At 46.8% G+C, this 25,000-nt stretch overlaps 1 protein-coding gene across 1 annotated transcript in view; it reads right to left on the bottom strand.

Moving 5' to 3' along the window:
- The window catches only part of etv4 (ETS variant transcription factor 4), a 35,214-nt gene extending 13,356 nt beyond the window's left edge, over positions 1 to 21,858 (bottom strand). Inside the window, exons 1-4 of the mRNA XM_062525727.1 lie at positions 21,532 to 21,858; positions 20,710 to 20,800; positions 20,385 to 20,432; positions 13,508 to 13,561 (exon numbers count right to left, since the gene is read on the bottom strand). Coding sequence (XP_062381711.1) covers positions 13,508 to 13,561; positions 20,385 to 20,432; positions 20,710 to 20,800; positions 21,532 to 21,588 — 250 coding nt within the window. The 5' untranslated portion in view covers positions 21,589 to 21,858. The remainder of the gene's footprint in view (positions 1 to 13,507; positions 13,562 to 20,384; positions 20,433 to 20,709; positions 20,801 to 21,531) is intronic.
- Between the last annotated feature and the right edge of the window lie 3,142 nt (positions 21,859 to 25,000).

Consider the following 25,000-nt stretch of genomic DNA (forward strand, 5'->3'; position numbering starts at 1 on the left):
GCCTTCAACTGCTGAGCTATGGCAGCAGACACACTCTCTCCTTCTCCCCGTCTCGCTTCGCACAAGCACGGCCAAGTATGGGTTTAACGCTCACAGTCACATAAAAAGAACTAACAGGATGTGACCCGAAATATTAATTATCAGGCGGGCGATCGTACAGGTAATCCTCCTCAGGAACAGGACAAAAGAGTATTTAACGACCTGTGTACTTTTAATAAGCGTTCAAAACACCCACTCAAACAACTGAGTGCTTGCTGCTGTTTGTATATTTTGTATTTGTAAACATTGCGCTTGTCCCTTATCTTTCACTTTGTATTTACGTTTTATAAACGTTTTTTTTTGTTTTTTTTTTAAAGTTCGTAGGTGTTCATTAAGGGGGCGATCCCGGCCGTGCTGGCCCAGATACGTGCCACCCAGACTGGGCCGAGTGCGGAGCGCGGAGCGCCTGCTGCTGGGCCTCCAGTCGGAGCTCCAGTGGCCGTGGCCCGCGCTGGCCGTCTGCTGGGGCTGTTTATTGTTGGGCTCCGTCGAGCGTTCCGCTGGCTGCGCCGCACAGGATGTTTTTCTGGGCGGCGTAGAGTAAACAGGAGCAGCTGCTCTCTCTCTCTCTCCTCTCTCTCTTTCTCTCTCTCTCTCTGTCTGTCTGTCTCTCTCTCTCTCTCTCGACACCGCGCGCCAGACATTCTGTTTATGGCTGTTTGTGCGGCCGATTGTCGTGGGCGAGGAGGAACCTGACGGAACAGGCAAGCCGAGAGCACGACTCCCAGGTAATTACAGATTTCATTCACCCCGGTGAAAGAGTGAGAGAGAAAGAGAAAGAGGAGAAAAAAATAGGAAGAGTGCCTCCTGTTACAGTAATACCTTCACACACACACACACACACACACACACACACACACACACACACACACACACACAACCTCCCAAGCAGCCACGAAACAAAAGCATTTGGCGTTAAGAACAAAGGAAAGAAAAAGACAGACAACATTCATTTACTTAATCTCGGCCGATTCCTTTACCCCATGGGGAGCTGAACACAGGAGTAAGGAAGTGTTGGCTTAGGAGGCAGCTCTGATGGCTTAAAGAGTATTTAAGTCAAATCTCTCACAGAGAGACAATGGGATTTAAACCCATTAATCCTACACACACTCGCACACACACACATACACACACACCACACACACACACACACACGGTCTATTCCCACCATGTGCAGAGCAGGGGCTTAGACCTGCATATAGATATCAAAGAGGCCCACTGGAAGAATGTGCGACTGTCTAAGTACGTCTGCGTCTGGGTGTTAGAGTGGGACAGAGATCTGATGGGACCTGCGTGGATAATGTGTCGTCAGGCCACCGAACAAGAGCCAAGGCCTTAGACGTTTCCTACGTCGCTCTCTTTCTTTCTTTCTCTCTTTCTTTCTCTTTCTTTCCTTCATTCTTTCTTGTTCTTTCTTTCTCTCTCTCTTTCTTTCATCCTTTCTTTCTGATGTAGACTAGGTTCTAAAGAGGGATTGGCAGAACTGTGTCAAGGTAATACGAGCGCGCAAAGACCGGTTTCAAGTGGCTCACCAAATGTATGTACGCGCCACGGTTTTGCGATACGATCTCCACGAGTGTGGATGGCCGCTGACTCGGCCCGTATGTGTTGGCATCGTTGTTTATTTTGCTAACGAGCTTTCGGCCACTCGCCTGACTCCTCCTGGCACCGAGCATCTAATTAATCGAGCTCTCCTGACCCGGTATCACTGTCGAACGCCAAGTCATTAATCTGACGAACCAGGGCAAGGATTACAGGGGGATCTGGGGTGAGAAACTCTAAGTCAATTACATGTTCTGAATTTTAGCTTGAACGCTCAAAAAGACTTGAAACATGACAAATCCAATCAGGTTGATGTGTGAAATTAAAACTACTAAAGTGGGAGACAGTGGAAGGGAGGAAGAGAGTGAAAGAGAGAGAGAGAGAGAGAGAGAGGGAGAATTAGAGTGGAATGAATGATGGTTTCTGAAAATAGTTAAAGATGTGGTTTGAAGCACTGTGAAACGTCTCTGCCAACAGCCAAAGGAAATCCTCGGGAAAATGTAACCACGTCAAAGAGCATCCGAGTGCCGTTAACCTCGCGTTCCGTAGTTTACACCGCCGTGGCAGAGGAGTAAACGCTGAGGTGAGCCTGAGGTACTCCATGTTCTCCCTCTCCTTTTCTCTCACTCTCTCTCTCTCTCTCTCTCTCTCTCTCCCTCTTTATCCCCCCATCCCTCTCTTCCACCCTTGTTCATTCAAAACTCAGCTCTCTTTTTTTTAGAAACTAAAGCTTTGTTGTTTCTGGTTTCTCTCTGGTGCAAATTCGTTTGAGAGTTACATCACCTCTCCTCTCGTATTTCATCCGAGGGTTTTTCGTTTCGATGGGGGGGGGGGGGGGGGTTGCGTTGGACGAGTGGAAGGGAGAGGAGGAGGGGGGGGGGGGTCATGAACTTGTGGATGTGGCGAGTACCATCTGAGTGAAGTGTTTAGATGTACTCTGTCAGATACTGTACACAGAGCGTGGGTTGTGTTGAGACAGGGGGGTTGTGCGCTGAGAATAGGCAGGAGGTCCATTTGGAGCACAAGAGTCGCTGTGTGGAGGAGCGGGTGGTGCGGGGTGGGGTGGAATGGTGGAATGGAATGGTGGAATGGCTTCTGATAAATGGGAACTTCCTCGAAATGTTCAGCTGGCCTCCACCCTCATGAGCCAGAGGATCACCTGAGGCACAATCCTGCCCTCTTTGAAGTCCCGCTCGCCCCTCTTCCACAGCAGGAGTGAGGGGGGGGGGGAGAAGGGAAAGCACAGGGTCAGGATGACATCTGCCTTTTCCTTCTATGACTTCCTCCTAGCACCATAATCTCATACTGCTCATCATAAGGCCCGAGCCCTACTGTTTATGGGCTGCTGTTGCTTTGAAGATTTATTATTCATGTATATTCATTTATCTGTTTATGTCTTTTATTTTATTTTATTTGTAAGGGACTATTTACTATTTTAAATGTTGTCATTTGATGCATTGTACTAGTTAGCTTTAAGTTATTATATCTGCAGTCCACTAGCAAGTAACAATGAGATCCAGACACTAGACGACATTCAGCGAATGACCAGACAGACAGATGATATAAATCACATATGGTAATATATTACATATGGTAATACACACACACACACACACACACACACACACACACACACACACCCTGCCAGCACCATGAGGCATAACAGATAGAGATAGATAGATAGATACTTTATTGATCCCCAAGGGGAAATTCAAGATATTCAATTCAATAACAAATGATCAAAGAAGAAATAAGAGCAAGTATTTAGCCTATGGAGTCAATCATTGCCGTATTGAGCCTGTTTGTCTGTCTCTGCTCCCATTTACACACAGAGACGGTCTTCCCCAAACCAGCATTCACACCTCCATCCTGTAGAAACATGGAGGTGTGAAAACCCTGTGGCCATTGTGTGTGTGTGTGTGTGTGTTTGTGAGCTATTGATGGGGGAGTGTTCCCTAGACTGAGAGAGAGGGGCCGTGGAGGAAGGGTGGGATGGGGCAGGCCAGGCCAGGCCTGAGGTGAGGGGTGGAGGTGGAGGTTTTGGGTGGGTGGGGGTGGTGGTGGTGGGACTTTACATATGTAAATGGGCTGCTTGAGAGGAGAGGATGGGCCCGGGTGAAAGGTGACGGTCATGGTTGAGTGCTTTAGGAAGTGGAGGACCATTAGGGCCGGCCATTCAAGGCGGCTCCCGCCACAAACAAATCCTGGGACCCCTCACACACACACACACACACACACACACACAGAGCCCTACCCCCATCCTACACACATAATACACATAATACACACACACACACACACACACAAACAAACACCACACACCAGCTGTGACAGATGGAAATACTGGTGGCCCTATTTTGGAAACCAAAATGTCCACATGATTATTCACACAACCAAAAAAAAATATTTATCAGTATAATAATCAAAGCCCACTCACCATCTGGTGAATAAATAAAATATTTGACAAAAAAAAAATGTAAATTCAGTTAACTCACGTCATTTACCTCATCTATTCTAACTATATACACAATGTAATACATTTGGCTTTGGCCAGTGAATGTCTGACCAAAGATTTTTTAATTTTTAAGAAACGTGGTGCTGATCTCTCTGGACAGTATTAAAACTCAATAAGTCCACCCCTCTGCACGTTATGTGGCAGAGTCCCTCCATAGCTCACCTCCAGAGTCAAACTTGAGAAGGGCCTTGAGGATCTGGATAGCTTTACGCCGCGTCCGTGTTTACACGTCCCGGCCACTTCCTGGAGCCCTGTAACCTGCCACGGCCCTCGCCAGCGGCCAAGTCCTCGATATTGCGCGCGAGCCCGTGCAATCATTCAGGAGGGTTTGTAAAATAATACAACGCAGCCGTAAACACGTCCCGTGGAAAAACGGGAGCGCGGACCTTCGGGAACACCTGATCATTCTCGTCAGGTCGTGAGAGCGAGTGCGTAAATACTACTTTGGCTAAAGTAAACAAATGAGACCACATAATCCACCTGCTCTGATATGATGGACGGAGCTTACGTCCCTGAAAACCATAATCAGTGTGGCATGCCATGTGTAAGGAACAGGTCATTTACATTAAATAGACAGAAGGTGTGTGTGTGTGTGTGTGTGTGTGTGTGTGTGCGTGCTGAGAGAGAGAGACAGAGAGAAGAGAGAAAATGTGTGTGTAAGACAAAGAGAGCTAGAGAAATTAAGCACGTGTGTGTGAGTGTGTGTGTGTGTGTGTGTGTCTGAGCTGAAAGAGAGATATAGAGATACAGAGAAAGAGAGAAAATGTGTGTGTGAGTGTGAGTGTAAGACAGAGAGAGATAAAGAGATTAAGTGTGTGTGTGTGTGTGTGTGTGTATGCATGCATGCATGTGTGTGTGTGTGTGTGTGTGTGGGCTGCACACCTGGCTCTCTCCATCGGCCAATTGATTCCAGCAGTGACAAATCAATGAGAACAACAAGGATGCCAATTATGTCACAATGGCTTTAAAGGTTAAAAAGGAGCCTATTGATTTTCAGTATGCCATTTAGCACCCCCCGGTACTCCTAAAAGCTGCCATGCCTCTCTGCCTGTCACAAGAGATCCCTATTTTTTACTGTATCCAATAAAGTGAAAAGAGACTTTTCATCATATTCTTTGAGAAATGCACTGATTTTTTGTGTGCTAATGTTCCCCTCCTAATGGAAGCAAATTAATTTGTAAAAGTAAACTTTTAACTCGAACTTTTTCGTTATTAACAGAGTCAGGATTATTATAAATGAAAAGTAGGGGAAAAGGTTTCATATTGCAGTGTGTGTGTGTGTGAGTGAGAGTGAAAGACACACACACACAAGCGCACGAGCGCACTCACAGCGAGTTTGAGTGAGTAAGTGTGTAACATAAGCTTCAATAAAAAAGTGTCCAGTGGAAAAGGGAGAGACGGAGAAAGAGGAAATGGCTTCTCACTGCTGTGGCAGCAAGCAGCAAGCAGCAGCCGTCGCCTGAGAGCAACAGCACAGACCGTTTGAGCCTTGCACACACACACACAGAGTGAGAGAGACACACACACGCACACACACACACACACAGACCACGGACACATGTGCTGGACATGTGGCGTTCAGGTCATCGCACAATTAGAATGAGAGAGGGGGGCCAGCCGTCCAGCCCGGGGAAGCCTCGGCCGCTGTGCTGTGCGAGCCAGAGTGGGGCCAGTGCCAGGCCTATCTGGCCAGTTCAAAGCTGCCCCCGGCGGGTGGGCGGCCGGCCCGATGAGCTCCCCGGGCCGTTTTGATCTAATTAAAGAGTGACCTCGGGGCGCCGTCGGAGATTCCTCTTTCGAGACTTTGGGAGAACAATGTTGACAAACTGACCAAACGGGATCTGACGGGGAGGAGGGGGCGGGGGGGACTGTGCCACTGACAGGAAATTACCTCTCAGACAGCATGCAAGCTATTGCTATTGCACTCTCTCTCCTTCTCTTTTTTTCTCTCTTTCCCCCTCTCTCTCTCTTTCTATCTTTCCCTCTCCTCTCTTTCCCTCTCTCTTTCCCTCTCTCTCTCTCTCTCTCTCTCTCTCTCTTTCCTTCTCTCTCTCTCCTCTCTCTCTCTCTCTCCTCTCTCTCTCCCTCTCTCTCTCTCTCTCCCTCTCTCTCTCTCCCTCTCTCTGTGGCCGGTGTGGATTGGGCATGGTTGGGCTGTGGTGGTGCGTTAATAAGTGTGTGGGGGCCTTGGGCAGGCCAGGAGGTGTGCAGCTGAAACCGAGTGCATGCCATGTGATGAGAAACAGGTCGGGTGAGAGCGGCTCTCGCTTCCCCTTTCTGGCGAAGCGACGGCTGCTTTTGGTTTGGGCTCTGACCTGCGAGGCCGTTCCGCCGTGTCCGACAAGGGCCCCGATTCACACGAAACACACACCAGCTGACCGTGGCGTCCACGCCCTGTTTTTACAGCGACACTCGACAACAAGCGAACTAGCTCGCGCACTAATGATGTAATCCTCGGCAACACAATAGAGACCGGGATGACTACAGTATCTTTTGTTAAGAGAAAGTGTGTGTGTGTGTGTGTGTGTGTGTGTGTGTTTGTTTTTGTGTGTCTGTGTGTGTTTGTGTTTTTGTGTGCAAAAGAGTGGTGTACATGACAAAGGAAAAGGGTGTGAGAGAGAGAAAGGAGAAAGGGATGGTATAGAAAGGGATGCAGAGAGAAAAAGAGAAAGGGAGAGAGTGTGTGTGTGAGGAGGAAGAGGGAGAGAAAGAGAGATTGTGTGAGGAGGATGTGGATAATTAATCTCCCCACCTCGCATCCCTCAGCCCCCAATATAGCTGTCCCCTCTTAATGTTTAATGCACGTATTGATTCTTCTGGCCGTTACTGAAATTATGTAATGAGCTCCCACTGTACTGATACCCATCCAGGGGTTAGATGGGGAGGGAGGGATGGAGGGAGGGAGGGAGGGAGGGAGAGGGGGATAGAGGAGAGGAGGAGGAGGAGGAGGGGACCACTCTCGCTCATCTCAGGAGGGAGATAACACGTGCCCATCGAGTTTCCGTCAAGCCAGCGAGAAATACATTTCTACCAGGCCTGCCATTTCCTTCCCCCCCCCCCCCCCCACACACACCTCTTTCTCTCTCCCTCTATATCTCCTTCTCTCTCTCCGCGGTGCACACACTCACTGGCTCAGTCACTCACTCGGCTGAGGGATCTCATCGGAGATCTTAATTAGAATGGGTGTGAGAGTACAGAAACACTTAACCTTTCATTTCTCGCACGGCCCCTGCCTCCACCCCCCCCCCCCCCACCCCCTCCCAAACCCCCCCTTCCCTTCACCCCCCTCCACCCCCCAAACTCCCCTTTGCCTCTGCATCTCCACCCCCCCCCCCCCCCTCGCCGTTGGGATCTGCGCACCAGTGCTCGGGCCCTATGGGCCTTGGGCTGAGAGCCCTGTGTCAGCAGAACCAAGGCACGGATGGGCAAAACAGATGTCTGGGGTGGGGTATCGGGAGGGGTGGGGAGGAAGAGAGGTGGGGGGGCCGAGGCAGCCTAGCGTAGCGTGGTCAGGCCACTGACCGGAGCCATTAGGCCGAGCGAGGGCTGCCCAGAGTAAACAGACCCCTCGTCTCCGTGGGCGGAAGACAATGACCGCTCTATGGTATGGGACGACGCCATGGCTGTTTTGTTACAACGAGCCTTATTCAGCGCTGAGGATATCGCACTCCTGGACTTTGAGTATTGCCCAACACATGGGCTGACTTGTTGTCATTAGTCATCCTTCCCCCCACACTTCCCTCTCTTTCAGTGGGAGCCCTTAGGAGAGGGGGAGAGAGAGAGAGAGAGAGAGAGAGAGAGAGAGAGAGAGGGAGAGAGGGAGAGGGGAGGAGGAGGGGAGCAATAGAAATGAAGAGTGAGAGAGAAAAAAAGTTTTCCTCAGAAAGGACACAGAGAGCAGACGATGTCCTGGGCTGGTTCGTATTTAAAACCTCCCTTCCCTTCCCCCCTCGCTGTCCAACCCACCTCACCCCCCACCCTTCTCTCTTCCTCTCGGCTTCCTCTCTCCCTCCCTCCCTCCTCCCTCCCTCACTCTCTCTCTCTCTCTCTCTCCCCCCCTGCCCCAGTGATGCAGTAAAACACACACTGCTGTCCATTCACTGTGCTCGTCCATTGCTCCAGTGGCCATACCTCTCCGCCTGGCTGGACGAGAGCTGAGCTCACATCCAGAATCCAGAGCGCGCGCACACACACACACACACACAGACACACACACACACACACACACACACACACACACACACACACACACACACACACACACACACACACACACACACACAGGAGAGAGCAGGAACAGACACTACAGACACCCCTGGTTCGGTTCTCTGTTAGCTTCCCAGTGGGGGACTGTTGTGTTGGTCAGTTGTTGGAAGAGAGAGGTTCGTTCAGTTGGCAAGTCAGTGGTGTAACAGTGTCCTACAAAACTCCAAAAAGCACACATGGCACTTCTCAGAAAGCCCAAAAACAAGAAGCCTCCCTGAACTTCTCTGAAGTTCACTGGAGTTAGAAGAACAACAGTCCTCCAACCAAGAAAGGAGAAGTGCAGAGAGAATAAAATAGAAGTTCATTAGTCCCGTGAAGGATGTGGATTTGAGCCGTCTTGCTGCTTTGTTTACGAAACCTACTGCTGAAAAGGGAAGTGGGTGAGGAGAGGGGGTAGGAGCTATTCCGCAACGCAGCGCCGAGCCGAGCCTGCGTGCTCAACCTCTCCCATTCATGAATGGAGATTCCGTTTGCACTCAATGTGCTGCCTCAGCCAGTGCCTCACAACCAGCCCATTCATAAAAACGTGTGTGTGTGCCTGTGTGTGCGTGTGTGTGTGTGTGTGTGTGTGTGTGTATGTATGTGTGTGTATACGTGCGTGTGTGTGTGTGTGTGTGTGTGTGGGGGGGGGGGGGGGGTCAGTTCTCAGTAAAAAAAAAAAAAAACTTCCTTGGGAGGGACAGCCCCTTCCACAGGATAGGACGAATGGTATCCATGTGTTTCTGGCAGTCGCCTGGATGTTTTTGCAGACTTGTTGCATAGCAGCTGTATTTTGGAAAGTTGAGAGCCCTAGAACTACATATTTTGCTTTGGGAGGGAGGGAGGGGTGGGGGGGAAGGGGGGGTTGAGCAATGGAAGAGCTTGGTGATAAGTCCATCAAACGGTCCACAGAACGGCCACCAAACAAACAGCTGGACGACCCCACGCTATAGGCAGGCGGACACAGAAACATTTATGCAAAGGGGCGCTGAGACAGCAACAGCAGACCGTTTCCCCTAAAGGGCATGTCTTTTAACGCGAGGCTGAGTTAGTCTGTTGATTTCTGTCGTTCTGTTTCTCCTTCTCTACGTTTGTCTCCCTCTCTCTCTCTCTCTCTCTCTCTCTCTCTCTCTCTCTGTCTCTCCCTCTGTCTCATTCTTACTGTCTCTACGCTCACTCATTCTTTTGCTCTTCTCATGAGCTGGAACTGGATTTAGAGCAACAACTTCCTATATAATTACTACAAGGCACAAAACCAAACAATCAGCCCACACAACACTGCAATTGCTGGATTAGCTCACATCTTGGAACACTCAACGAAAAAGCGAGAGAAGGAGAGAGAAAGAGAGAGAGAGAGAAGGAGAACACAACATAGGGAGAAAGAACGTGAGACAGAGAGAAAAGGAAAGAGAAAGAAGGACGGATAAAGAGAAAGAGTAAAAGAGAACGAGACATAGAAAGAGAGAAAGGGAGGGGGAGAGGGACTAAAAGAGAAAGAGTCAGAGAGAAAAGGAGGGAGAAAGAGAGAGGGAAGGAGGGATAGAGAGAATAAGTGAGAGAGAAAAAGGGAAGGAGGGGGGGGGGGGTGTTGGTGGAGAGTTTTTAAATTCAGCTTAGTTTGTGGACAGACAGGAAGGGGGAGGTGCTCCGAAGGCTCCATTCAGAAAAAAGCAGGAATGAGGGTGGAGACTGCCTGACTGTAAGACATTTTCATGAATGAGAGACAGAGAGTAAAGCCCTTGCTTTGAGAAATGCTCACAAGCGAGTCCATTGTTGTTTTTTTCCCCCCACTTATCTTTTTTTTCACCCCCGTCACAATCTCTTATCAGCCCAAACTACACAGCGCATATACACCTAACGCTGTCATGAGAAACACATGTATCAGGTCTTAAACGGAAATAATGTGTGGCACACCTTTCTCTCACGAATTTACACTTCCCATTAATGTGCCATTCATAAGATAAGCCCTTTTAATAAGTGCACTGAAGGCGGGTTGGAGGAAGGTGAGAAAGCACACACGTGTGTTGTTTTAACCGACCGAGCGGTGCAGCCGCCAAGCCGACCGCCACTGACAGACGCAAGACAAAGAACTCTGTACTGAGGCTCTGTCCCCACGGAGACCAAATGCCCCAAAGGACCATCTCACCCCTGACCCCCCCCCCCCCCCCCACCCCCCAACTCAATCCCCCATCCACACAAGAAAAAAAAACCCTCAGGTGCCCCCCCCCCCTTAAATCCTCACAGCAACAGTGTTTGTGTCCGGTCAACAAAGACCAAAAAGCATCCATCAGTCTAACAGGAAATGCGAGACATCTAAGTTCAAGTCATACGTCTTTGTAATGCACAAATATGTCACAGTTGTTTAGCAATACAGCACACAAACTAGTGTTCTAATGAACAACTAGTATTATTGCCAGATCTTAGCATGCAAATACGAATGGAAAATCATTGTGTGTGTGTGTGTGTGTGTGTGTTGCAATCAACCGGATGTAGAACATCACCAAACACATGACATTTGTTGACATCTTTTTTTTTTTCCGTCAGGGATACAGACAAGCGAGACTGGTCTGCTCTCCTCATTAGTACAGTACAAAATGTCCATACCATCAAGCATAGGTAATCATCACCTGTCTAGGACACGGAGGAGAGGAAAGGTCATCCTCCCCTTTTTTCTCCCCCTTTTCCACTCGTTTTTTTCCCCTGTTGTTTAATCATGTGGCCAGGGCTTGGCTTGTTAGCTGTTATTGAGGAGGGGAGGGACGAGAGCGGCGAGGATAGATTTGCCAGATGTGCAGGTGTTGCACAACCACTCGCTAAACCCTGGTCTCCCCCCTCCGCCTGCTCCCCACCCCTCTCCACCCACCCTCTCCTCCACCCTCCTTCCCCATCCGACATTCCAGCACGCTCCACCAAAAGCTCCCCAGCCAATGCGCTGCGCTCTGCCTCACGTCCCCGACGGGCAAACGGCTCGACTGACAATGCGACAGCATTGCATATGATATCAACCACTCCTCTCTCTCTCTCTCTCTCTCTCTCCCTGTCTCTGTCTGTCTCTCTGTCTCTCTCTCTGTTTGTCTCTCCCTCTCTCTCTCTGTCTCTCTCTGTCTCTCTCTCTCTGTCTGTCTCTCCCTCTCTCTCTGTCTGTCTGTCTCTCTCTACCACTGAGATGTTGTTTGCAGACAAGAGACAAGGCTGGGGGTTGTTGTTGTGAAGTCTCCTGCTGGCTGGCACCATTCAGAGGCCTGATTTCGTCTGACTCACCTCCTCAGATGTCACAACTAGCGAAGCCACAAAAAGCAAGTCGGTGGGGGGAGGGGAGGAAGGAGGAAGTTTTTCATTAAGCTTCAAGAAAGGGGAAGAGTTCATCGGGACAGTCATATCTCATTTTAAGTGTCTCTCCAGTGGCCTTCGCTAACTCCACAGACACCACTTTCAACCACAGATACATCACAACACACACACACACACACACACACACACAGAGAGTTTTGAAGGTTTCTCCAGCTCCACGGGTGGTGAAATTGACCCAGTACAACACACATCACCTCTGGCCAGCGCTCGGGTGAAAGAGCGGTGTGGCTGTCAATCACTGCTGTCCTGCACTTCACTAATGTGAAGGGTCTGTCAGGCTGAATGCGCGGTGGCTTTGTGACGGCCAGGGCTCGCTGATGTGATTAGCGATTGGCTGCGCCCCGCTGGGGTTAAGTAGACACGACCTTTGCGTGCCCCAGAGTTCAGCCCCACTTCCTCTCGCCGCATTGTCGCACGGCAGACAGGAACAATATGTTAGTGGATGCATCTGTCAGTGCCGTGATAGGGTTAAACTCGTGCACTGTTTACATACACACTCACGCACTAACACACAGCACGCACTCACTCACTTACTCACGCACACATACTCACACACTCACAGACACACACACAGACACGCACACACACACACACGCGCACACACACACACACACACACACACTCACACAAACACACAGCAACAGACATACACTCTCATTCACAAATTTACTCACACACTCTTTCACTTACTCACACACACACACACACACACAGAAAGTGAGGAAGAGACACTATTTTGGCGGTTGAAAGTTTCGGTGACGTTTGAAGAACTGCGGTAGCGCCTGTGTCGCCCATTTAATTGAGCCTGCTCAATTTCAGGTTGCAGGCCCTGGCACACTCCAAAATAACATGGTGTGACTCATCCCAAATGAACTCCTTCACCTCACTGCTGTTGCCCACATGGTTTCCACAACAGGTATTGTGCTTTTTCTCTGTGTATCTTTCATTTCACTGACATAGCTCAGGCCCAACCCATGGCTCTGTTAAAGGACAACAAAGAATCTCGGGGAAATACGCAAACACACACACACACACACACACACACACACACACACACACACACACACACACACACACACACACAGACACAGACACAAACACTCACCCACACCCACACCTACACACACATACACATACACATACACATACACATACACATACACATACACATACATACAAATTCCCACACACACACACACACACACACATACAAACACACACCCAACCACTTATACCACCACAAAGCTTGAGACACTTTTGTGTGAAGACCCAACAACATAAAACAGGAACACCGCCGTTGAAAAGGCCTGCCTTTAGGCTTGTGGGCTAGTGGAATTTGCTTGTCCCATTTACACCTCTGCTGGGCACAAAAGGCGATCTTTGTATCGGACGGCTGAATGATCTTTTACTGGTTTCCTGAGCCGCCCCATTCACTCTTTCAAGCACATGCAAATGGAGATGTCAGGTAGGAGGACACAGCCGGCCCCAAATGGAATCACGTCAGAGAGACGTCTAAGAGCTCACGGAGGAGCCTACGCTCCCGTGCTATAGGACACGCAGACACTGTGCCCAAGCTTCAAGCACTTCCCTGCATGGTCTCTTTCTCTCTCTCTCTCTCTCTCTCTCTCTTTCTCTCTCTTTTTCTCTTTCTCTCTCTATCTCTCTTTCTCTCTCTTTTTTCTCTTTCTCTCTCTTTCTTTCATCACCCATCACCATTTTTTTTTAAATCTCTCTCCAGTCTATCCCAAACGTAAACAAGGCATGCATGACCACGTTATGTTATTAATCAACAAGCTCCAGGGGCTGGGTACTTACAGTTTTCTGAGTGGAAGTCAGGGACAAACTGCTCATCACTGTCAGGAACTTGAGCTGTAGTCAACAAGAGAAGAAACCGGGAGGTGAGAGACAGAACACACATGTCACAACGGCTCACATCAAAAACCTTTTTGGAGTCAGTGCTATTGAATTCTTTTTTTGGGATAGTACCTTTCATGAGAACTATTTTTTCACAGACCTCGTTGAATCACACAGACGCAGACAAAGGGCACTTGCCCTGAGGACAAATATCCTTTCGACATCATTTCTTGGCAAATGCCAATCTTTTTTTTTTTTTTTTCTTCGGTGTACTTAATGATTGTAGTATTTACAGATACGGTAATTATAGTTAATGTCAGTCTCCAGCCCGAGGCAAGTGTTTCCCAAGTCACCTTATGAAGGAAAAACACTGAGTCACCAGCTCTGGGTTTCTGCCTTTTTCAGAAGCCGGCTCTGAAAACGCGTTCATTCCCGAACGCGCGTTCGGACACCGATTCCCAGATGACCGCTGGTCATCCATCAGGGCGGGCACCGGACCAACGCGAGTCCCGTTATGTGTCTCCCGTGAGCCGTGAATATTCCTGTAACTACTGTTTGATGATGAGGCCCCCGGCGGAGAGAGAGAGAGAGAGCGAGAGAGACAGGGCCGCTGAAACGAGTTTGTCATTTTGATCTTTTCTGGAGCGGCGGCGCTAATGGCCGCCCTCCTGCGCGCCATATCCCCCCCCCCCCCCCTCCGCTCCCCGCTCCCCGGCCGCTGAAATCTGAGTTAGTGGCGCGGCCCGCGGCCCCGGCGACCTTCACCAGCCTCTTTTCCCATGCGCCAGCGCTTTTCCACCAAGGAGCCGGATCGATTTCACAGAGTGGTGTGTGCGCGTGTGTGTGTGTGTGTGTGTGTGTGTGTGTGTGTGTGTGTGTGTGTGTGTGTGTATGTGTGGGGCTATGTAAGTGTGAATCAGATTGTTGCTGGATCCCATCAAGCTAAGTGTGGATCCTAAGCTATACTCCTGTTCGGATACTGTAGTTCATCCTTTCATACACACACACACACACATACACACACAAAGACCCACATACGCTACCTCCAGCCCCAAGGTGCATCACAGAGGTTCAAGTCCAAAGACACTGGTACTAGCAGAAAAACTCGCCCTGATTAGAACAAAAGCTGGCAATCAGTCTTAACGAATCTATCCCCGCACAGGATAACGGATGGCTGGGTTAGTGCCATCCGGAGCCCTGCTCTGTGTGATTTACTGCCTTTGGACTGGTTTTATGTGAGCGAGTGAATGTCAGTCACACACTCTGGGTATTGAACCAGCCAATGGCAGATCAATACGACAGCCAAAGGTTCATCTCCACCTTCCTTTCACCGTACACTGACTTACAGTTAAGAATAGAGTTAACACTTAACATAGGCTGTGGGTTGCAACACATCCACTATCACAGCGTGCACACACACACACACACACAAACACGCACACACAAACACGCAAACATGCAGAATTTAAGGAAACTGAATGTATCTTACTTTAATTTGTAAGGTTGTACTTCATGATTGTCTATATCAGCAAATGGCAATGAAAAATCTTTTTTTTCTTTCATAAAGAAAAGTAAACCAGAAAGCAAGCATTACACTTGAGTACATGCCCAGTCTTTCACACCTTTTTTAATCTCTGCCTTTTCTCTATTTCCTCCCTCTCTCTCTGGCCTATCTGCCTCTCTCTCTCTCTCTCTCTCTCTCTCTCTATCTCTCTCTCTCTCTCTCATCCTGTTCCTAGAGCACCCCACAGGACATCCACGGCCAGCCAGCCTTGATGTGCGCTGTTTCTGCCGAGGTCTTCTGGAATTCATCACCTGCTCCTGACACCGTTTGATGAGCCGCTGCTTAAGGTCAGGCCAGAAGTGCCTGGCGAAGAGTGAAGGAGCGAGAAAGACAGACAGCAGACGGAGAGGTGTGTGTGTGTGTGGAGGGGGGGTGTCGGTGGAGTGTAAGGAGGATTCCAGGATGAGTTCTCTTTTTTCCCCCCTTTGAACCTCAATCATGTGATGCTGGCTTCGCGGGTCTGTCTTTTATGAAGTGGAACCTTGACAACCTGGTAAGTGTGCACTACGCACTACGGCTTTGCCAGTGCTTTTGGGCGCACCATATAATTCAATAACTGCTCTCTCCGGGCTCTTTTTTTCACAGCCACACAGCTAAATACATGGGTGTCTCTGATTGATTGAGAACTTGATATAGCAGTGTTTTGCATATGCCCTTCCCAGAGGCAATTATCCAACCTCTCTCTGTGCTTTTCCGTCGAAATTTGAGGGAGAAAAGTTGGACTCCGATCAGCTCTCTGGTGAACCTCAAAATGATTACTGTCTCAGTTGTTTCAAGGGCCACATAGGGTGAAGTCAACAGCAGGCACTAGACACAGACACTCTCTCTCTCTCACACACACACACACACACACACACTGAATCAAATCCACTTGCACTGACCCACAAAGGCCTGCGGATACACGCACGAATGCTACACAACATCTCGCACCTACGTGGAGGGTGAGTGAGTTCTGACGCTAGACTGCTTTTGCACACTGTGTATTGAGCGAAGTGTACTCAGTAAACAATGCTGTCTGACTCTTGACTGTGTAAACACAATATAATAACTTGTCACTGAAAGGACTGACTCACAATGTTAATAACAGGCTTTGAACTCGCTGTGACCTTTTAAAACGGTTGCCCATCCCAAAGTCATTCCAGAAGGGACCTCATATTATTGTGCTTGCTTTGGAATGTTGGTAGCAACCAAGATGGAGGGGGAAAAAAACGCCTAAAATAAGAGCCATCCAAAGGAGGCGACTCCAACACAAACAAAATGTGCACTCCTCCCTTTTGTGTCCCTGAACCCGATGTTAGGCCAGTTAATCTCAGCAGGAACCGGAGAACCAAACATCCCAAACTGCTACTGAAATCAACCCTAGCCATGTCAATATTACTTTTTATTACTTTTTTATTACCATTACTATGTCAATATAAGTTCCATATCCACCTATTAATGAAGTCCTCCTTTTTTCACAAGAACTATTTTCGATGAACTGAGCCATAACCGACCATAAATCACAAACTGCTACTGAAATCAGGCCTCAGCATGTTCCCTTGACTGATAAGTCGCGTATCTACCCGTTGATGAAGTCCTCGCAAGAACCATTTACAATGAACTGAGCCACAACCAACCGTACAGAACCACAACCAAGGCGCTTAGTAGTCGTTATGCAAACCCGGCCGAATGGTGGCTGCAGGTGCAACTTTGACACATGGTGTTGTCTTACTCCACTCGCCATTTCCATGGAGGGCCGCGAGATCAATTGTGCACCTCCCACTGCGCTGGTGTGCCAACCTTGGGAATGGGCAAAGGGGGGGTGAGGCCATCTTGACCCAGTGGGACTGGAGCACACTAGTGCCCAGTGTTCGCCTGTTTGGGCGTATGGCCAGGTGGCGTCGCAGCCCGCCGACGGCCAAAGCCAAACCCGTTGGCATGGTAACAGTCGCATGATAGATGAGGGGAGACATGCCCCTATAGAAAAATCAAACCCTCCCTATGTTCAACTCAGCGACTACCACTGTAAGCCATGGGCCATATCTAGTGTTAAGTGAACCAAAACTATAAGCTGAAATGAAGTCCAAAAAACACAGGTCACTGCACTGAGAAAATAATATCCACAATAACTTGCCTAAATATTATTCTTTACAATCAGATTAATTGAGATAATTGGCTAGGCTTTCACGGGGGATGCACTCACGAGGAAGTCAAGGAAATGAAAGTGTAGAGGCAGAATGACCCATAATCTCCACTTGTTTGTGCAGAGTGGTCCTACCTCAGAGAGGGCAATTTGACTGTTTTTTTTTTTTTTTTTACATCCCTGTCTCTGGCTCAAGCCTTCTCCCCTGCCCTCACTCCCACAATGCAATGCATGCGGCCCCAACACACAGACAGCGTGAATGCCAGTGCCAATGACATCAGTGGGGCCGGTTTAAGAGGCCAAACCCAGCCCAGTGTTTGCACTCTGGACAGACCGTTTTTTTTTTCTCCCCCCTTGTCTCTTTCCTCAAGGCACCAGACCTTACATGACGCACTGTACCAGGAGAGAGGAAATAAGAGACTTTCAAATCCACTTCTTTTAAAACCGTCCTCCTTCCGTTTCCTGTGCCTTTTTTTCTCCTCTCTCTCTCTCTCTCTCTCTCTCCCTCTCTTTCTCTCTCTCTCCCTCTCTCTCTCTTTCTGAGCACGCTCAGATAAAGCACACTGATTTTCTTACATGCTGTTCTGTCCCCGTTCGCCGTACAGTAATTCTATTACCTCCATTTAAGTTTTCCTCTCCTCTGCCCCAAGGAATAGGATAAGGCCGGTTTTTATGGGAGAGAGCATAGGCCAGTGTGTTTGGTCCTCCAGATCAAACAATAAATCATTCAGGCCAGTTTCAACATGTCTCAAATGGAACACATGCAGTGTGCTTTAGAAAAAAACAGAAGTAGAGGAAGAGAAAAAAAAAAGCATTAAGGATAGTCTGAGACTCAGAGCCTCTAGCTTACAAGTCTCATGGGATGACTGGAACACAGGCGTGTGTGTGTGTGTGTGTGTGTGTGTGTGTGTGTGTGTGTGTGTGTGTGTGTGTGTGTGTGTGTGTGCGTGCATGCGTGTATGTGTGTGTGTTTGTGTGTGTGTGTGTGTACGCAGTCAGTTAGCTTTCAGGAACGTCTTGTCAGGGGCTTTGAAATGCAAGTCAGCACAAGACTGGGAGTGCGTCTGTGAGTGCGTGGAGACATGTTTCCTTTTTCTCAGAGGAAAACTCAATGACTACTTTTTCTTTTTTAAAAAAAAAAAAAAAAAAAAGAAAGAAGAAAAAAAAAAAGTCAAACAGATCCTGGGCGGAGTCAGAAGGTCCCCAGTCTTAAAAGTAAAAACTAACAACAAGACAGGACAAGCTCCTTCATTGAGGACTTTCCTGTTGTCTCATCCTCTCTTCCTCTCCTTCAAACTCTGTGATGCCGCAAGCATTTTTTTTTTTTCACAGTATGGTGAATCACACTGCTATCCATCACCTGATTATATACCCTAAACACAAACGAAGCAGAACAAAGGGCCACATTCATCAAGGGCACACAGCTAATGCTTTTTCTTCTCTGATAGCCCCTACAACCTCCCCGCCACAAACACACCAACACAACAACACACACTCTTTATGAATCGACATCCTTCCCTGTTTCTATTTCTTATTATCTACCACATCCTCATCGACGGCCTACCCTGCCCTCCCTGAAAACTTCACACACGTCAGAGCCTGTAAGGTAATCAAGTACTGTGTGAGCTTCCCCTTACTGTTGCCTATTTTTTTTTTTACAGTCTTTGTCTTGTGTCGCCTTTGGGCTGACGTGTGAAATTCACAGGTCCACGCTGCATGATAATGGGTGATAAGTCTGTACTTTGTGGAACGGCCCCATAAACCGGTGTTGACTTCCCACCAGGAGAGAAAGGCCCACTGGTAGTCACACACACACACACACTCCTGAGGGCCCCAACATGACCATGTGAAAAAAGAGGGACACTGCGAAAGGGGGGATGGCCTTAGGTTTCGACGGCGGTCGTCGCCGTGTAATTAACCTTACAGCACTTGTGGCTGTGGCGAGGCTTCACGTTGTACTTTGCCATTTCGCCTGACTGTCTGCAGCGGCGGCCGGATCACGTTGTGAGCCCGTGAGGCAACCGTGACGCCAGTTTTTCCAGGAAGGCAAATTGTTGGATTCCTCTGCATCCATTATGTCTGATGCCAATTATGGCTCCACTTCAACACTTCAAGAATGACCTTGAGCTGCCTGCGCTACTGCGTCTCGCGTCCCCCTTTGAAGTCCTTTGTCAAAGACACTCGAGGAACTCGAGGGCCAAGGGGGTTAGCAAGCATTCAGCGATGCATCTGGTTAACGCTCGTAAATCACCAGCATATGCATCAGCTTTAGCGTCGGCACAATTCAAATACCGCACTAAATTCAAACAACACACTCTTGTGCCTTTATCCCTAAACCACAACATCAGAGGTTAGGTCTATACGGAGAGAGAGGGAAAAGTGCAACATCATAAACAATCAACTCAGAACAAAAAAAGTCTCCTCAGCTGGACTTGACTTTGTAACTGCATCACCATACATAGTTCTAGTAGGCTTGTAACACTTGTGTGTGCTCTCAGCTCCAAATACGGAGCATTGTTTCTGCCGAGGCTCATTTCACCACCTCCCCTCCGGAGTACCAGTCCCTACAGGCTGCCTGTCTGTGTGTGTGTGTGTGTGTGTGTGTATGTGAGAGTGTGTGTGGTGTGTGTGGGTGTGTGTTTTTTTTTTTTTTTTTGCTGGAAACACCGATGCCAACATGGTCAAAACAGGACACACCATGCAACCCAGGTCTTTGCTTGGAAACGCAGATTAATTTGTCATATTGAACAAATGACTCTTCATCTGGCACAAGTGCCACATTGTAAATGTCAACAGCAGCGCATGAGGTATTTAAGGCCAAAGTCATTGCCAATATAATGAAAATCTGAACCAGGCACCAGCCTATACTTGTGTTGTAAACATCACATAATAGGTATCAAATTGAGACCGCAAATACATTCCATGTTCATGATTATTCTGCGGTACCACAAATTGTTCAGCAATTCCGATAATGAACAGCGATAAGAGTAGGCTACGCATTATGCACCTTGAAATAGTACTAAAAAGCGGATGTTCCGGAGCTTCAATTAATTAACATGCGGTCTGCTTTGTATACACGTACGGTTGATTCACTTGACCTTTTATTGTGACCGCTAGAGGGATTAAACATACACAAGGCAAATGAGCCTTACCTTCTGTGAGCCACGTCTCCTGAAGTTGGCTTAAATCCTGAAAGAGGTCTGAAAGGAAGCAGGAGAGCGAAAAAGAGACACATGAGTGATACATTTATGAGCTTTGTATCTAGTTTAGGCTATAACAAATAGGTACACCCGTAAATCACGTTAGTTAGGCCTATATAGCATATACATATCGTAAGATGTCTATGTGCTACTCAAGTCATTGTGAAGTCAAATATGTATATATTTTAGTTGAAGTATAAAAATGACAGTAGGCCTACTCATCGGTCTTTAAAACTCGCAGACTTGCGTGCGCAAGGGCATGCGTTTGATACTTTACCTTCTGATTCCTGAGGGGGTAATTCGGTGTCCATGTATTTCCTTTTCGCGGCCATCAACAGTCTATTTAGGGGCCCATTTCCTTGCGACTTCTGAAAAAAAAAAAAAAAAAAAAAACAGGAGGTGATTAAAAAACGTTTACTTTATAAAATGTTCAGAGTATAATATAGCAAAGTGTAATAAATGTTGTTTAATAATACCTACATTTACAGTAGGCTACCCAACTCTAAAATAATGGGATAAAAAAAATGACAAATAGTCTATCAACAATTACATAAACACAGAGAACAATATTTATCCTAAGATTTAGACCAATGTTGTCAAAATGATCATAGTGGCACTCTCAACATTGTCAACAATATACATTATATTGACAACGTGTTTTTACGTGGTTGAGAATAAATATGTTGCAAATGTATATTAGGCATGTCTAATTTGATAATTATCTAGACATGAACCAAGCTATGAAAAAAATGAGTACACATACAGGTTGTGAGGACAGAGTTTCCCTTTTAAAACAATCTAAGACTGAACAGCAACACAGACTATAAACACTCAAAATATACGCTTTAGCCTACGGGTGATCACAGTAACTCACAGTCACGTGTAACAGTTTATTTACGTACTTTAGATTCATCCGAGTATAGTTCGCTGAGACAGGCATGAGTCTTTGTAGCGTTAAACCAAACTTAAAACAGTTTTCGTTAAGGCGATTGCTCCAAACATTTCACATGCAACAGAAACCGAGGCAGTCCAAAGCATACAAGTAGGATACGAAGGCATTGCAAACCGTGAAAATACGTGTGTACTGATCCATACGTACATTAGCTAAAGTGTAAGGCACTTGCTGGTCCAAATATCCGTCCATTTTATAATCCATCCGTTAACCGTTTGTGGTCATTTAGGCTGTGTTGAATGAGATCCACGCAGCCTGCAAAGAGAGAGAGAGAGAGAGAGAGGGAGAGGGAACAGGACAGGGGCAGCGGTAGTTCTGAATGGAACGGCGAGAAAGCTGCATACATAATGAGCTCCATTCACAAAAAAACGCAGAGAAGGAAATCAATGGCGAACGACCGTATAGCCTACAGCGCAACGCCGTCCCTCTCCGCTCAGACTGTAGATAACTGCAGACAGATTGCTCTCTACTTGCCCAATGCATTCACTTCTCGTTGGTTTTTCAATAGCTTAAATCTAATGTGAGTGAAGGTTGATACTTGTCCATAGTGTTATTAAGATAGGCCTACTAAAACATTATTATTGTCAACTGAAGTCAAATGGAACGAGGGAGATATAAGTGCAACCTCAATTTCCTGTTTTGAGTTGTCCTGTTTGCGAGTCTCTCAGGCGGCTCTAGCCTACTTTAGGCTACTATAGTCATCTTAGACATGTGAAACTTTGGTGGGACTTTGCTTACTTCTGTTTTAAATACTTTTAATGTGTAACACGTTTTGAAACTGTGTCCATTCCACTGGCAAGTAATGTAAGCTTTTAATGTATGGCCGAGTTTACACATAGGCCTACTATATTCAGTATAATTAGGGGACTTTGGAGTTTATGAACAAGACCATGGGATGCGATAAAAAGAAAAGCCATAGTTCAGTTGTTAACCCAGTATTTTATTTATTTATTTATTTATTTTACTGCGAACAGGAATGCTTGAATGACTGTGAACCCTCCTCATACAGCTTTGAGTGTTGATTTTGCTGTCGGATGCTCGTTCGGTCAAGGGGATTTGTGATTGGTGGATTTCCTTTTTCAGGGTTTCGGATTTCTTTTTTTGTCCAAATGAATGACCTGACTTATGAATGAATCCTCAGCTCTGTCTTTGAACCAATCAAATCAGCGGACCTCTTAAGGCATAGCAACCATGGGTGGAGCTTTAAAAGCACAGACCAATCAGAGTTTGAGACCCCAAGAGGGTTTCCTACTAGATGTTCCAGTTGTTTTTCATTCACAAAAAGGACGGAGAAAGTTGGGGGAAAACTTCCATTCATAAAAACGTGCCCTGGCATGAATTGTCCTGGGTTGTTTTTCCCCGGTCGTGAATTAACAACAGACAGTCTAGCACATAAAAATCGTCGTGATGCTTGTACCTTCTAGGCCCTCATTTTGGCAAATAATGATTGCAGTGCATGTTTCTTTTTTATTGAATTTAATTGTTTTATTTAGAGAATGAACAAAATAGCCTCAGTGAAGGTTGAAAGCAAGTTCTTAGATAGACTACGTAACTTTATATATAGTTTGGTCGAGTTGTAAGACCTTTCAAGTGCATACACGCTAAGTTTCACTGATGTTTCTCTGTTTTATTTGAGGTCGATGTTCCTCCAGTGACATTTCATTTGGCTTGGTTGTGGCGGACATTTTAGGAGACGCAAATAGGCTAGACTTTAACACATCGCTATTCTATCCATCATAGCCTAGTTCTTTTCTGAAATAATGAAGTCTTAAATCAAATGTTTATCTGCATCTCGGCTCAAACTAGACTGGGACTAGAACGCTCCAAATTTACCATGAATCGAGTGTGTTTCAAGTCTGATAGTGGAGGACATTTCCAGACAGTTACACTGAACGGCGGTGGAGGTTGTAGGCTTATTGCTTGGTCATTTTGAAAGATTGTCCGCTCAGCCTATTGATCACAGAGACAGCGTAAGTGCATTTTAAAGACATATCAAGCTGTTGTTTAGGCACAAGGGATAGTAGGCTATACACGTGGAGAGACGAGGACTCCATTTCGCCCCCACCCCCTTTGTCTTTCTCTCACATATACATTTTTTATATGTCTAATCAACTTTGTAACCATTCTACAGTATCATGATAATATTCACATTTGTTTTTAAAAGATCATGGCATAGTACCTCTAAGGTCGTTCCAGGTTGTAACACATATTTTGACTCAATGGGATGTCACATGGCACCCCTGTTCCCTGTTGAGATTGTAATTAGTGTATCTCCTCCACTGTCCAGTGCCAAGCCATATGCACACTGGACAAGAAAGACATGCCAGCCAAATCACAAAAACAAATGACAGCATTTTTGTAAGAACAGTTCATAGGGGTTTTTTTTTGTTGGCAGATTTGCACATTGTAGGCTACATTTATAGACTTTGCTCAAAAAGTATCCATTTAAAATTCCAGTTAGGTAAATTTGTTTAATAGAATGGGTCTGTAAGCCACATTGTTAGTAGTGTAACAATACATTGGAAGGCTGAAGCTCCTGGCTTGAATCGCTCAGCGGTCAAGGCTAGAGTGAAAGACTACAGACTAACACCTGCATGCTATAAACCTCTGAGGCCTTTTTTTTGTCTAGCTACGGTTCACCATGTCATGCTGTCTGAAGTGAACATGATTAGCATGTTTATGGGGAGATATTTACAGTAGCTTTACTTAAACCAAAATGCATAGTAACACATGCTTATTTTACTCTGATTAATATACAGAACATCAAGCGAGGAGATTTAAAGCAGTTTTTATTTATTCTATTTATTTTTATTTTTTAAAATAAAATCTTTATTAATGAACTGCAGTTTTAAACTTTATCAAAACACATGTTCATTTTATATTCATTTTTAAGGGGAATTGTGAAGACTAATCACAAATTCATATTATTAATCCTTCTTCATTCATTTAACCTACAAAATGGAGGTAAAAATAGACACTCTGATTGCCTGCATTCCAAACACGACCACATGATTTCACAGAAATGTTCTCTGCCATTAAACAATTAGTCTATATTTATCAATCCTGTTTACTCACAAAATCCTTTTTTATTTTAGGTACTCAGATAATAATACAAATCCCTCTGGTGGAGACTGGGACCTCGCAGTGACAGTTGTTCACACTGTGTGTGTGTGGGGAGGGGTCGGCCTTTTTGGCATTCTAAACAAACAGGACGTGCTTCCCTGCCATGGCTGGGCGCTGTCTAAGATGCTGACCCCGAGCTTGTTTACAGTGGGACCGAGGTTGCGAGGAAGGGCAGCGCTCGCTCTCCCGTGCCATGTGAACTGGAAGGTGATTCCCAGTGAAAACAGGCATCGTGTGAAACTCGCAGGCAGACAGCAGTGCGCTGGGCGGGGTACAGTCATTTGTGTGTTGGGTGGTGTGTGTGTTTTTTTTTTTTTTTTGCTTTTCCTTTCCCCCTCGTCTTCCTACGTACCACAGCTAAACACAGTCACTAAAAATAAGGCCTCCGTCGTGTGTGTGAGTGCCTGCCTGCTTTATCTAACATCCTCCTTGGGACTGGATGCCAAATTTGGATCAGCGGCCGGCTTGGGATCCTTTTTTGCTGAAGCTGGGA

The sequence above is a fragment of the Sardina pilchardus genome, chromosome 22 (genome assembly GCF_963854185.1).
Source record: "Sardina pilchardus chromosome 22, fSarPil1.1, whole genome shotgun sequence".
NCBI classification, from domain to species: domain Eukaryota; kingdom Metazoa; phylum Chordata; class Actinopteri; order Clupeiformes; family Clupeidae; genus Sardina; species Sardina pilchardus.